The 15,884-nt window shown below is 33.8% G+C and overlaps 2 protein-coding genes across 2 annotated transcripts in view; one reads left to right on the top strand and one right to left on the bottom strand.

Moving 5' to 3' along the window:
* Positions 1 to 329: 329 nt before the first annotated feature.
* Positions 330 to 5,854, top strand: MAP70-2 (microtubule-associated proteins 70-2). The gene is made up of 11 exons (XM_078576964.1): positions 330 to 902; positions 981 to 1,066; positions 1,300 to 1,365; positions 2,120 to 2,290; positions 2,815 to 2,985; positions 3,099 to 3,254; positions 3,343 to 3,489; positions 3,628 to 3,699; positions 3,773 to 4,318; positions 4,410 to 4,564; positions 5,611 to 5,854. Exons 1-11 carry the CDS (start codon positions 677 to 679, stop codon positions 5,648 to 5,650), a joined length of 1,836 nt encoding a protein of 611 aa, XP_078433090.1. The 5' UTR covers positions 330 to 676; the 3' UTR covers positions 5,651 to 5,854.
* Positions 5,855 to 15,809: 9,955 nt separating this feature from the next.
* The window catches only part of LOC144704353 (phragmoplastin DRP1C-like), a 7,742-nt gene continuing 7,667 nt past the window's right edge, over positions 15,810 to 15,884 (bottom strand). Inside the window, exon 16 of the mRNA XM_078576763.1 lies at positions 15,810 to 15,884. This exon is cut by the window's right edge and continues 138 nt beyond it. The gene's annotated coding sequence lies outside the window, so the exon portion shown is untranslated.

Here is a 15,884-nt window from a genome sequence, read left to right as displayed (position 1 = left end):
ACCCATAACCCCTCCTCCAATCCTACCAGGATTTTATCATAGTTATTGTTTAAAAAATCATAACTATTTTTTAAAAAATCATAGTTATTGAAAATGTTTCTTCAAAAAAAAGATTTGTTACTGAAAATGGAAGTGAAAACTGATTTCTCTAGTATTATAAAATGACCACGGTTTTGTTGAGTAACCGACACGTCAGCGCGGCGGTGACAATTACATCTTGTCGAACATAACGGAAAAGATAGGTAACTTCACCGCAAAGGCAAATAACTGAATATATAAATATAGATAAATAAATAAAAATAAATATATAATTAGATCTTTGGATTTGAATACTGGCGAGCTGTTGCTGGCGTTGTTCAGTCTCCGACTGAGGCCAACTCTCCGGCGAGCTGCGCCGCCGGTGGATTTTGAATCTGGATCGGATTTCGTTGAATCTCTGTGCTAGCTGCAATCGGACGAAGAAATTGTTGTTTTTTTGGTTGATATCAGCGGATTTGGTGAGGTGTCGAAGAAAAAAGCAGCTAGCAAGAACTTGGAGCTTTTGAGGTGATTGCGGGGCTGAGGGATCGCTCAAGAACGGTTTTAAGATTGGTTTGTTTTGATTTTTAGGCGAGATGTTTGTGTTTTAGTTTGTTTTTGATGCATCGGTTGTGATTGCCGGGGGGGGGGGAGAGTGATGGCCGATCTGTATGGGGGAGCTGTGGGAGATGAAATGGCTTCGCTTGAGGTAGCCGCTCTTGCGATTGGGTCTAGTACGTTCAAGGGGGAGAGCGGTAAGGGTGGGAGCTTGAGGAGGAGGGGCTCAATTAAGCAGGGAATGGACGCGGATGACCTCGTAAACCTTCTGCACGGCTCGGATCCGGTGAAGGTTGAGCTCAATCGGCTTGAAAATGAAGTCAGAGGTGGGGAAATGATTCTTGAAGTTTCAATTTTGTTCTTGATTGAGTTCTGTTTTTCTCATTCTTAGCGTGATTTTGCAGATAAAGAACGGGAATTGGGGGATGCCCGGGCGGAAATAAAGGCGTTGAAGTTGTCAGAGAGGGCCAAGGAGAAGGCTTTCGAGGAGGTACTCGATTTCTTTCCCTCCATGAAAAGCTGCGTGAACTTTTTTTTTGTTCTTCATGTTCGGTTTCTTTGCTAGATAAAATTTTACACAGTCTCAAATACAATGTTTCTCTCATAGAACATGTGCTGAAAAAACGAGAATTTTCCCAATTATTTTAAAAAATGATGCTAGAAGAATCGTTTAATGCAATGGTGAAAATCTTATGAATTAATGTGCGCTTCCTGTTCTTCCAGCTCTCTGAAGAATTAGCGAAGTTGGATGAGAAACTCAAACTTACAGAGTCTCTCCTTGAAAGCAAGGTAACTTCAGGATTTTGTTTTCTCCAGTTGACTTTTAGACAGTTTTTTCGTGTTACACTATTTTTTTCTTCCTAATTATGTTTCACAGTCACTGTCTAAAAGTCCTCATCTATGTGTTCATCTAATCTCAACAATGAAAAATTTCCGAAGTACATCTTATAACAGAAAATTTCTAGCCCATAAGGTTTTGCTGTTGTTTAGGTGCGTCCTAGCTTTGAAAGGAGTGGTCAGCTTCATGTTATTAAATATTATTACTTTTCAGGAATCCATACTGGCTTGTTGATTTAACAAGAAATTTCGTTTCACTGAGAAGCTTAGCATTTATACCATTTTACTTTTGCCAATTCGCTTTTAATTAACGTAATCTCCTTTGATTTTTATGTCTGTTTAGGATCAGATTATTTGATTTAATATTTTATGTATCTAAAATGCTGTAGTTGGTAAGAAAATACTTTACCTTAGGAAGCTGAGTCTAGTTATGGTATTTAAATAGATATCAAATCATACCTAGCACTTGGGTAGGTAGCTTAGTTTCATAAAAAAATGATCTTTAATAAATTGACACACTTCCGGAACACTTCTGGATAATGTAAATTTAATATTTGGAAATGTCTGTTCCCTTTGATGATCTGAAGGCATAAGTAACCAACTGGGGCGTTCTTAATTGGCTGGATTGAAGTTTCTGAAGGAACTTTAGTTGCATCCATCTCTTTTGTCACACTAAATCTGAATTTTGTGATGACTATTTGGACAGAATCTTGAAATCAAGAGAATCAATGAGGAGAAGAAAGCATCAATGGCTGCTCAATTTGCCGCTGAAGCCACACTGAGAAGGGTTCATGCTGCACAAAAGGATGATGACATGCCTCCAATCGAAGCAATCCTCGCGCCACTTGAGGCGGATCTGAGAATAGCAAGACAAGAGGTTCCTGTTTTCATCAAAGCTTAATTTTACACTGACTAGTTCGTGGCTCTTTTTTTACAAAGTTGTTTTAGTTTAAGAAATATTGTCTGAGTTACACGCCAGAAATCTCAGACTGTGATGGTTACAAATGGAAAATAAAACATGCCTTGAAATCTCTGTAATCCATAAAACGTCATGTACTCCATTTGGCACGAATGATTACCCAATTTCCTGCACTTCTGCTTCAAAACATTTCTAGGGAAAGGTTTCCTTTTTCCTTGAAATCTTGGCTTTCCACTGAACATGAGATGCTATATTTGAAGTTCTTTAACTTCTGATTTAGTCCAGAGGCTGTGCAGTTTGGGTATAACGTCAAAGTTACACATCTCTGACTGTTAAAGCCCAGTATCTCATTAGGCCTTCATTATATTGACAATCGTAAATATACAAAAATAAACAGTATTTCCTTGCTGAATTACTTCTTTTTTATCTACACTCGTTAATCAAGTTCAAGCGTTTTATGTCTTTGATGATATCCTCGGCAGATTTCAAGGCTTCAGGATGACAACAAAGCATTAGATCGATTGACTAGATCAAAGGAAGCAGCTCTGCTCGAAGCTGAAAGAACTGTGGAGATTGCCTTAGTCAAAGCGTCCATGGTGGATGATCTTCAAAACAGGAACCAAGAATTAGTGAAACAGATTGAAATTGGCCAGGTATTTTTTCTCTTTTTGAAATTGGCCTGGTATTTTTAAATAGACTGTAGAATACACTACTAGTTTTTCCACGTGGGATATTTTATCTTGCACTTTTAACGAAAAAATCGCAGGAGGAAAACAAAGTCCTGGATAGGTTGCACCGTCAGAAGGTCGCTGAAGTTGAAAAACTTAGTCAGACCGTGCGGGAATTGGAAGAGGCTGTTCTTGCCGGTGGTGCCACTGCAAATGTTGTTAGGGATTACCAGCGCAAAATCCAGGAGATGAACGTACTCATCATTTTTTATTATTATCAGTTAAAGTGGATACATTTATTTTCCTTTTATAAACTTGTTTTTACAATTACCCTTCTTCTAGGAAGAGAAAAAAATCCTGGACCGTGAGTTGGCCCGTGCGAAGGTCACTGCAAACCGGGTCGCAGTTGTTGTGGCCAACGAATGGAAGGATGCTAATGATAAGGTGATGCCCGTTAAGCAATGGCTTGAAGAGAGAAGATTCTTACAGGTAGACTCCCTTAACTCTCTTTTTCAGATCTCTGTTTCTGCTAATTTTTCATTGTTTTATTTAAATCAGCTTTAGTTCTATTTCTTTTACTATTCTGAAAATGTTCAACGAAGATAAATAGTTTTCGTCTGGCGACAGGGAGAGATGCAGCAACTTCGCGAGAAGCTGACAGTTGCCGAGCGAACCGGTAGATCTGAGGCTCAACTTAAAGTATGCAACTATGTCAATGATCCCCATTGTTTATATGATCTTCCTTGTTTCTTAACAAATTATGCTACCTCAGGAAAAATTTCAACTGCGGCTGAAAGTGTTAGAAGAGGGATTAAGGATGTCTTCCGGCGGTAATCTCCGTTCCCCATCAGAGGCGAGAAGCCCGAGCAATGGCTCAACCCGCCGCCAGTCTCTTGGTGGGGGTGATAATGCGCCCAAGCTTTTATCAAATGGGTCTCTATCAAAGAGGGCACCCTCTTTATCTAGATCCTCTCTGTCAGCAAGCACTCTCACTGTTCTGAAGCACGCAAAGGGGGCATCAAAGTCATTTGATGGTGGCAGCAGATTAGTGGACCGGGCTCGGATCCTTCCAAACGGGATAAGCCCAAGCTTTTCCATGAACAAGTCTGTTGATGTCTGCGTAGAGAAGCCCACGGTAGAGAGTAATGTTAGTTGGAAGAACAGTGCCGATGAGAAGGTGGCCGTAGTTCCTTCCGGAGAAACTGAGGACACGGTCTCCGGTGTCTTCTACGACATGCTTCAAAAGGAGGTGATAACACTGAGAAAGGCGTGCCATGAGAAAGATCAGAGCTTGAAGGATAAAGACGATGCTATTGAGGTTAAAAACAAAAACTATCGAGCTTACTATGTTAGTGCTTGTTAAATAAGTATTCTCATTATTCTTTGATTGGCTTCTGAGTGAGGCGCAGATGTTGGCAAAGAAAGTGGATACGTTGACCAAGGCAATGGAAGTGGAGGCGAAGAAGATGAGAAGGGAGGTTGCCGCCATGGAGAAGGAGGTGGCAGCAATCAAGATGGGGACTTCCAAGTTGCCTGTAAACTCTTCTCAGTCACTTCATGGGAGGTAGGCTCCACTGAACCCATTAGTTCTTTTCCCAGTTTCTGAGGGTAAATTTCATCCCAAGTAATATGCTTTTAGAATACAATGCTTTGTGTCTATTTTAGAGTTGGTGAATGATGATGAATTCAACCCCATCATCCCTTACTTTCGAAGACAATGAAGCAATTTTCATTGACAGTAGGTAGATGAGGATGATGATAATGAATTCATCATCATTATTGTAGATAATGACCTCATAAACTATTCTCGTGCAGAAATGCTCTTAACATCCTGCTTAAAGATAAAAAGTAGCACCCTTGCTATCAGCTATAGCTTTTTGCACAGTTGATAAGAGCTTGAATCCTACAAGTATGAGTTGATTATGGATTTCTTCCTTCTATCCTGCTCGTACACTCGTGCCACCTATCCCAAGTATGAGTTTGGAAAGCAAGATAGAGACAAATACCGAAGGTGTGACTTCAGGAGCAATGAAGATGAGGAACCTTACATTATGATATTCTTTATCATAACTTCTGCTCCTTATAAATCATTCATCATTGTTTTGACTTTGTTTATCCTCTGGGGGGGGGCTTCATCTCTATTGAACTTACATCTTTGACTTTTTAATTCTCCTCCAGCCAAGCCTTCAGTTTTTTTGTGCACTAAAGCTTAGAAATACATTTACTTTAGGTGCATTGATCACCGAGTCTCGTTGTCATCATCATCATTGATGTCTAGGCATCAATGAATTGCAGTTGATACTGATTTTCATCAACTGGTGGATGATGATTCCTCATCGTCATTGCTGACGCCAAACCCTTGTCTAATTTACTATGATCCTTTATTTTATCTTTCTTTACACTTACATGGGGATTGAATATTCTGTTCATACTCGTCTAAAATCAACAATTGGTGTCTTTAACGGGTTCAAACTTGAAGCAACTCTGCTGTTTTAGATTAAAGGACTGTCCTTAACTCGTGTTACATTTTCTTATTGATTTCAAAGCTTTTCTTACTCTTTCGCCCATGTCACCTAATTTATATATCCTTATATACAATATTATTCCCAGGACAATTCAGCGTGGTGGAGTGATGCGCAACAATCAATAAGATTGGAAGGCTTTTCCGGGCGATGATTTAATCTGGTAGCTCTTCTTTTCTTCTTCTTCAATGTAGATGTAGGTGAGTCTGAGGTAGGCTTTTACTTGGAGACATAGAGGGATTTCTTCATGAGACATGTAAGTAGGGTTGTACCTACAGTTGTATATCCAGATAGTTTGTTGTTTGTAATGAAATCATTAGATTGTTCCCATCTGTCTGAATATCTTCTTTTTCTCATTCAGTTCCTTGTCATGGGCTAATTGATTCTTGGTAGGTTTTCGAGGTATATGACCAAAGCAACTTTCTAATACTAATTTATTACTGTACTAACTGCTAAGCCATGTTCCCTTCTCTATCTACCATTTGAAAATTTAGGGTTCAGTTGAATGAAAAATCATATTAGTATACCTTGAAATCTACTCCATATTTCAATACTGATAACAAGCGGTTGGTCTGAATCACATATGAAGACCGATAGAGATGGAATGGGTGACCCATTCCATTAAGTGGAGGGTGAAATGAAAATAACTTTCAATAACCTCAAAATCTTTCAAGTTTGAGAAACATATACATCATTAGCTTAAATGTATAAGTCTGACATTTCTTGATTATATCCACTAGTAGTTTAAAGGTTATCAATCACGTTTTATCAACCTGAATTATGTATTACTAGACCATTTAAAAAAAACTAACTATAAAGAAGTAAAGGATCAAAGGCTTGTACTTGATTATTTAATGGTCAAAGCTACTTATTTTTTGCTAACTCTAGATGCCAGTATCACACACTAACAACCACATGAACATAGAATACTCTACTTTCTGGTCCACGGTTGCTTCACAGGCCAATATCCTCTAAGTTAATACATGTGTAAATTAACCTTATGACAAACTAATCAACCCTTTATAAAGAGCTAAATGAATGTAAAATAAAAAATAATCTGAAAATAGATTTGTAGCCCTAAACTCAATACATGTAAATACCAACATTAATTATGTATGATTCTAAAACATATGATGACAATATTTCTTCAAACTTTGGATGATTAATTTCACGTGTGGTTATTTATAACTACAAACTATTTTACCAACACATTCAATAAAATAGCAAAATAGATATGGCTCATATTTTAGAAATGCCTTCCAAACTGTTATATTGACTACATTGTTTCTATATGTAAAACAATAGCAAAAAAACTAGTAACTTTAAAAGGTACATATAAATGCTATTTATATGGTTAGAGGTACATATATATGTTACTTATTTTAGGTAGATTTCTTCTCTTGATCCGTTTTCTCCTTTCCGCATGGAGGTGTGTAAAATTTACTCAACCTATAATCATCATCGAGAGCTTCAACTTTGTCCTAATATGATGCCTGAAGTATCTCCAGAATAACTATATTTTATCTCAGAAGAGTCTCCAATGAGCTAAAACAAAATCAAGGACCAAGTTAATTCAACAAAAGTTGGACTACTCCTAGATTATTCAACAAGTCAAAAAACTTGATCTAGTTGCCAACTGCACTTGTTAATGCTGATGAAGTGAAAATATGACAAACAAACACAATTTTAAAACCTAAGGTTCATTTAAATAACTTTCATTTTATTGATCTTACCTTCATCTTTATATGAGTTTTCATCTCATGCATTAAATGTAGCATTTGGTTAAAACAACAAATTTTAATTTAATTTTTTTATAATTCATAAGCACAAATATTTTCGTGCAAAATGATTTTTAAAATTATGAATTTTATTGGGAGAAATTCTCTCTAGTGTTTATTCTACATTTTCCATGGCATATATATATATATGAAGAGGAAAAAATATTGATAGCAGCCAAGGCAGCTATCTTGGTGGAGAAGAGCACAAGCCAGCCACATGCATGCAAGCGTAGAGTGCTCAGGCTCGCCTACAGCTCGTAAGCACTAGCAAGTGCTGGCAGGAAAGCAAACCAACACAAGGACAACCCTTAGCATGGCCCACATAAGGCCCACAAATAGGCCCAAGTTGCAAGATTTATTTCCCGCACATGCACACGAAAAGGGAAGTTGTTATTTATTCAATATTGATGCCCACTCAATATTTATATAGCAGCACTATTTACTAAAGTTTCTGATATGGGATAATTTCTAACCAGTTCTTTTCATTTGCGCGCCGGGCCGGGTTGACAAGCGACAAGATGGATCCCAGCCCAACGGGCCGCAAACTTAAGGAAATCATGACCGGGCTTCCAGAGAAATCATGACCAGGCTTCGAGCAGACCAGGCCCAAAGCCCGTGTCATAATGGGCTGATTTAAGTGTGGAGATATAATTTCAACCATTTAATCTTCTTAGAGAAGATCAGACAGTGAGATTTAAAACACATGATTTTAATATTCTTTCTCTCTTTTGCAGAGTTATGACTGGCTTCAGCCGTAGACGTGGACGGCTGGGCCACACAAGTTGGCAAATCAGGAAGAAGGCAGTTGATGTGGCTTACTGGCGAATAGGATTGATGTGGCATGGTGGGTGCACGACTTAAGAGTGGACCATGGCTGTGATTTAATCACAATTGTTGGTCCAACTATTAAGGAGATTGGACAGCTAGGGCCAGATCCATCCATCTCCATCCTTGGCCATTGACTCCGTCGAGCGAGCAGCATATTCCAGTGACGAGGATGGACCACAGGCCATCTAGTGGCCCTCGAAGGACCCCTAAGGCCGAACCATCAGTTCGACGGCCAAGGGAGTACTTACTATGCCTTAAAAGGGGCTGGTGATCCCCTAATTTCATCATCTTCTGACCAGAACACTCTACAACGGGAGAGAGCCATCGTAGGCACATCCAACTGAATTGGAGAGGGTGATGGCTCTAGGGAGGTTTGGCTGGCTCAAGAAGGTGCCGAAGGAGGTCTAGAACAACCAGGATCTACACTAGCATGGAGGAAGACAAGCATGGATGCATATCATGGTTTAGGGGCAGTGATTAGCACTCCTACCCCTGCTCGTCTAAATCAGTGCAATCCGAGTTGATTTTTGAGGCAAGTTCAGCAGATATCTAGTTCATATTCATGATAAATTTCATACAATTGGTTAAATTTTTCTGTTTAAATTATTCTCATTGTGACTACATGGTGCGGCCTCTTTGAGGCATTCTATTGAACACGTTATATGCACTGAGCATTTTACACGATTTTCACTATTTTTATTCCAAAGTTTACCTTATAAAATATAATATATATATATATATTAAATATTACACATATAGAGCCCACACTCTATTATTATAATCTGCCTAAAAATCATTATTATTATAAATATTCACTCTTAATTAGTTTTATCAACCTAACTATCTAACTACTCAATTTTCTTATAAATAAGATAATCCATATTCTCCTACATATCTATCTTACTCTTAAAATTGTAAGCATATATATATATATATATATATATATATATATATATATATATATATATATATATATATATATATATATATATATATATACTCTTCCATTGATTTATATCTTAATTAATAACCCTTTCCTCTCCCTATCTTCATAAGTGTTGTCCCTTTCTTCTTCATTTTCTTCTTCTCCTTACATCTTATTAAAATAGAATAATATTATTCACTATCTAGCTAAATCTTAACATCCATCACTATTATATGTATCTCCTATCTTATACTTAACCTGCTATTAATTAAATAAATAACCTACCTATCTTCTACTAAGAATAGTATATTATTATTCCCTCTAGCTTATTTCCACTACTTATCTTAGTATCATCCTTTATTCTAAAACTATAAATCTATTTTATAATCTTACTTGCTTATTATTTTTAATATCAATAAAAAATATTAATCATATGAGATGATATAGCGATCTTATTTTATCGCTATCTCAACTCTCCCTTTCATCACTTCTCTCTATATCACTACTTATTAGCAGTTATTATTACATATAATCCTAATTCTCCTTAATTATAACTCAACCATTAAATTCACCTCTAAAGGCCAGTCCCTGTGGAGACGACCTCACTTCCACTATACATATATTTGAGTGAGTTTACATACTTACACTTATTTAAGAGAGATAATGCAATATACTTTTGTGTCACTACGGCACTTAATTGAAATTCCACTCTATTAGCCAACTATTTATGCATACTAGACAATGATCATAAGAAAATTCAAAATTTAAGTAACTATATCTTCTGGTGTGTGCCATTCACATGAACTAAATGATATTATATTTATTCATAATAAAATCCGTTGATATATTTTTTTTGGAACATAAACATCATCATATCTCATAATCCAATGTTACACCAAGAATAATAAGAGACACAGGGATATATAATTCATAATTTCCTTTTTATAATCTCTGTCATCTTTATCTCTATAAGAACATGGAGTTGATAAATTTTAATAAGATTATATATATATATTATTTCTTTCCATGAAATAAAAAAGATGTGATTTGATAAAGAAAAGAAAGTGATATATGGTAGGTCTCTAAAAGAAAGAAACATAAGAGTTAGGAAATAAGAACTATATGGCTTTTATACTCTAATATTTGGTATAATAATATACCATTATATAAAACATAAAGGATCCATTTTTATCTTTCAGGTCTTTGACCCAATAGGATTATTAGTATTGCTATCTTTCATTTGAAGGGGAGGTTCATCCAGTTTTTTATATTGAACTTTTACATTAATTACATCAAATTACACTTTTGAACTAAAATTTGAGTATATTTAAATGGTTTAAAAATAGCAGTTTAAATTAATTAATCGTTTCAATTATTTTATGTTCCAACCAACTAGTATTAAAGATGTTACCTTGAATTTGAATCCATACTTAAGCATGAGAGATACTTATTTATGGTTTGTTTAAATAGAGGAAATTGGAAGATAATAAAACCAAAAAATGAGTATATTCATGACATGTAGTATGTATTTATCTTTTATGTTACACTTAAAAAATAGATATAATTAACCACTAATATATGGAATCATTGGCAAGGAAGTCAGTTAAGTGTATCCTAAACTCCATTGAAGAATATATTTATCGAAACATCTCTAATGCTATATCTCAATACCATTCAATTAAACTTAAAGCATATTATGGAGACAAAAAACTTGAATACACATGAATTGATAATAAAAACTATAGACTTGATATATAATTAAGGATATTATTCATGAAATATTTAAATGATACTTAATGCGTTCTTAAAAAAATTATAGTTGGAGATGTGTGTGCCCTAGGAGCTACTTGCACATTACACATATTGTTCAATATTTATTAATAGAATATATCCATTATAATGCACATATGATGCATATTATTGAATTCCATGAATGCATATAATGACTAAGGGAATTATGATGAGATTGTTATAAGAGAACAAATAGTCTTTAAAATTTTGTTCTATACATTCCTATTGATAACATCAAATAGATACTTATATATATGCATGATTATGCCTTATCTAAATAAAAATATTTTTAATTTATACATTATTTATCATTAAAAATAGATAATATAAAATTAATATTCAGTCTTTTATTGAATTCATTGGGTTTTGAGACCATTACACTTCATTCTCTTAAATCAAGTAGATCATTCATACTATTTTCTTGGGGGTTTTTAAATTCTAGGATTTATGTAATTAAAATATTAATTTCTGGATGAAAATGGGAGATAATGAGAAGCCTAAGACATAACCTGGATCAGAATATGAGGTTGGATATTCAAGGAGGAGAAAATATCCGACTTAACTCTCTTTAGGGACCATGTCAAAAGGAGGCATAATCTGTTGAACTAACTAAATTTAAAATTTAAAATCTGCTTTCCTATAATAATAATAAAAATACAAATAATAAAATATTTACTAACTCAATGATACTTAAATAGGTTGATTCATATGGAGCAGGTGTCATTGAGTTAGTGAATACTTGTTTTTATTATCATAACATGTTCTCAAATATTTTGGTGTGTTGAGATGCATGAAAGGATGACTCTATATAGACCTATTTAAGTCCCCATCAATGGTCCCAGTTGATAAACCATAAATTAAGGTTAAAATATGATTTTAACGTTCTGAAAATGCAACAAATTTAATAATAATTTATGCTAAGCACATCATAAAGGTCGTGTCCATTGAGAGCAGGTATTAAAGAAATGAATTTTCAGTTAACAAATATGTCTATAATTTTTACAAGTGCTTTACTATTTATGATATTATGTAAAAACACTTTCTATCAAAAAAAACCAAAACCCATTAAAATAAGTTTCAAATATAAGATCAATACCCATTTTAGTTTTAATAATTTCAACAAGATTTATCAGATATCTAGGGATTTACAGGGGAAAAAAAAAATTGGAAAACATAATTTTACCTTAACCTATAAGTTGAAGGTGACGATCGTGGGTGCGGTGATGCAAGCAGAAGAATTGGGCTCAGATAGGGATGAAGAATTTGCTAAAGAAAAAATGTTTTAGTGTGTTCTGAGAATTGGAAAGCTATTTTTATATACACTATCTTCTTGGATGAACCTATCAACAAGATGAGAGAAACAGGTGAATGAAGTAAAAAGAACACAAACCTTTTTTTTCACACTAGTTATTACCCAAGATATTATTTTTCTTTATTCTTCTTCTTCTTCTCCAAATCAACATTTTAGATCACTGCTCTCTCTGTCTGACACCCTTAAGAAAAAGAGAAACCAAGAAATCTGATGAAGTATGGCCTCTGATATTGAACTGGGACTAAATTCAAGGATGTGAAATAAAGAAGGGGGGAGAGAAATCATCTGTGCAACTAAGCCCTTGATTCAAACTTATTTTTTTCTCCGCGGAAAAGCATTTCATGTGAAATGATCCAGATCTACGCTTTTCAACGATTACAGGAACACACTAGGACTTAGTGTTGATATTTCATAGGGTTTGAAGACCCAGATTTTAGCACCATGTAGTGAAGAAAAGGGGTTGTTATATAATTTGTCTGTCCCATCAGTATTGGAGAGCCCAGATAGTATGTTGGACAGCCCATATATCAGGATCAGATGCATCCAAGAGCTACATTATTTCATGCCATTTTCCCCTCCTTGTTGGAATGCTTCTGCGACCTATAGTCCTGACCCACTCTACAACCTGCTCCACAACCCATTTGATCCATTCATTTCTTCCATAACACTGATATTCTCAACTTATACGTCCTCACTCAAACTTCTTGATATAATTATCCCACCAGTTCTTCTCTGCGACCCACTAAGCATAAATATGCTCTTGCTGAACCTCTGGGAAACTTGCAAATCTGCTTTGAGATTCTGATGTTATGATTATTAGGGCCCTAATACTCAAATAAATATTAAAAAATCCTTAAATCAAATATTCAAAATTAAATAAATTAACTAACTGTGAAATATAAATTAAATCTTGAAAAACTGGAAAATATCATAAGATAACAAAAAAAATTATATTAACCTAAGGGAATTTTTACAATAAATTTTATCTTAATTTTTATGCATAGTATTTTCTATTTGAATATCAAATTAAATATAAATTATGGAAGAATTTTTAATAACAAATATAAATATGTATGAAATGAATAATAACATGTAATATTTCATTATCTCACATCCACAAAATCATGATAATGATGTGGAAATGGTATGAATGTATGTTATTAATGATTTAAATTCTAACTCTTAATGTTTCTAAGTCCCCATTCTTGTGGAAAATCTTGCTATACAATTGTAGGATTTAAAAAAATTATAACGTTTTGTCCAAATTGAGTTAAATGACAAGGCTATTGATATTAATCAAACTAATTTCTCTTTTTCATGTGCCTACCGTTTGTCACATTATTTTTCCATATCATTTTTATATTTTTTGTATAATATTTTAAGACTAAAAATAAAAGGATCCATCCTTAGGTCCCAAGGGAAACTTATAACAGTCCTAAGGAAAATAATATGCTGAATTATTATGACCATAAATTTGAAGAGCCATTTTCATTTTATATTAAAATTTAGAAAAAAAATTATCTCTTCAATTCAAAACATCTTTGACCTACAGGAATATTTGACCTATCCATAGCAATTACCAGTTCCTATAATGGAAAATATATTTTGACATGACCTGGGATAAAGAAATGATGGCATAAAATTGAATCAAATATTCGATAGTATTTGATGAAATACAAATGAGAAGTGAGAATTTATAGATGCAATCCATTCAGAAATAATTTATTGATTTTTAAAATATTTTTAACATCATAGGGTGGAAAAAGTAAACACACTTGTAGAGCGCAGTACAGTGGAGAGCTGTATGCTGCGTTAGGGAGGGATGGATCGCCCCTGAAATTGAATGTATTGAATCTCCCCCAATTGTTTGGATCGTAGGTACAATGATTTACTTCAAGGGCGAGGTCTCTGGTTCAAATCCAGGATGGCCCAGCGGCGCTAGGGAAAATAATATAAGAAGCATTATCTTGGAAATGTTTAACTGACCTATATTTTCAACCGTTTCATTATCTTGGAAATAATGATCAATTTATGAAACAAGAATAAAGGATATTAATCTTCAAATTGATGCAAGTGGTTACTCCACACACACAATATACCATATTTATATCCTGATATCCCAATTACTTACTTATAATATACACATGTACTGAGTTTTTAAACCATCATAGTGATAATTTTGTAGATAATTGTTTTATTTCTTCCCAAACCTCAGTTAATTATAAGTTATTACCGTTACAGAGAGGAATAGTATCTCTTTACATGCATTAGTTTTCACAAAAGAGTTAAAAATCATATACTTTATATGAATATTTATTATAAAAAATCATTCTCATGTATGAAAACAAAACCTAATTTTTTCATGGTGATTCTTGAGATAAAACATGAAAGATTGAAAACAATGACGATCATTTTGGTTTATACTCAGGTATACTCAATAACCATATTAAGATGTTAAGTAGTCTTTATTAAATAGGATTATTTTACTAATCTTGTATTCTGATTTTGTATTCTCATTGTACATTTGATTTACAATATCTTTTAACCTTTCGCCGTGAATTGATTTTTGCTTTAGTAGAATGGGCTCATTAATAAAAAATTTATTTATATTTACTTAAATGCTATGTACTACCATGAATTAATATATTAACTGAATCCCTCAAAACCATTTATTGTGTTTTTATCAAAAATATTTTGCACCATGTTTAATTGTTATCAACTTTAATCAAAAGTTTAATGATTGATAAAACAAAGAAATTATAAATTGAATAATTAAAATATTACGAGTTACTGAAATTTTGTTTTAAATTTACTTGGATGGATTAGAAATGAATACAATATCAGGATATATTTATTAACTATGGTAAACCAAAGACTAGAGATCTAGAGCCTTAGTATCCATATTATCTCCTTCATAAGTTTATAATAATATTAACTATTTAACTTTTTTGATTTTACATAATTTATGTTACATTTCAGTCACTTCATTGAAATTATTTGGTTTCAAAATTACCAATGATACTTGCATACTTTTATGAAAGTTAAGGAGTATAATATGTACCTCTTGTATTCTTTATGACATGTGGTGGGTTGAGTCAACGTCAATCAGTATGCCAATGAGTTTATATTTTTTGTACAAATATATAGCCACTTATATTTATCAACTTATTTTCATTCAAATTTTTATTTTAATATCAGAAATAAAAAGGGAAGTCTCACATTTCAGCTCTACAGCTTGAATAGGTAAATGTTTAAATGAAAGTCACTCAACTGATCAAAGCTCCCCACTTTGGATTTAGGTGTGCATTTTTTTACATAAAAAATCATAATTATTTAAAGATAGCATCTACTACCAAGATGTCTACAATTTGTAAAATAACTATATTTTAGTTACTAGTGGATTAATGATGACATGTAATTTTTCATTTATTGTACAAAGTTAATGAAAAATTAATAAGCAACCCCTCCGACCCAATCCCCACACTCAATTCCTGGTTGTCAAATGAAAGGGATTAGGCTCCAATATTGATCCATTTTTTATTCACTCTCATTTCATCTTTTGAAGTTACATAGCACATTTATCCCCAAACATCCCTTCTTGCTCACTTATTTTTTATAATCTTTCACTCTTTCTGGTCAACAAGCAGCAAAGATGGGTCAAAATGATTCATCATTGGTATTAAAGTTTTCCCAAAAGTTTAAACTTGAATTTGGGGAAAAAAGTCAAA

The sequence above is a fragment of the Wolffia australiana genome, chromosome 6 (genome assembly GCF_029677425.1).
Source record: "Wolffia australiana isolate 7733 chromosome 6, ASM2967742v1".
NCBI classification, from domain to species: domain Eukaryota; kingdom Viridiplantae; phylum Streptophyta; class Magnoliopsida; order Alismatales; family Araceae; genus Wolffia; species Wolffia australiana.
This window is presented reverse-complemented; position numbering and strand designations above follow the sequence as displayed.

Excerpts from the sequence above, each read along its gene's own strand:
- MAP70-2 (XM_078576964.1), top strand. The coding sequence starts at position 677 with ATGGCCGATCTGTATGGGGGAGCTGTGGGAGATGAAATGGCTTCGCTT. Across the intron at positions 1,366-2,119 it reads AGTCTCTCCTTGAAAGCAAG|AATCTTGAAATCAAGAGAAT; the intron begins GTAACTTCAGGA and ends CTATTTGGACAG. Across the intron at positions 4,319-4,409 it reads ATAAAGACGATGCTATTGAG|ATGTTGGCAAAGAAAGTGGA; the intron begins GTTAAAAACAAA and ends AGTGAGGCGCAG.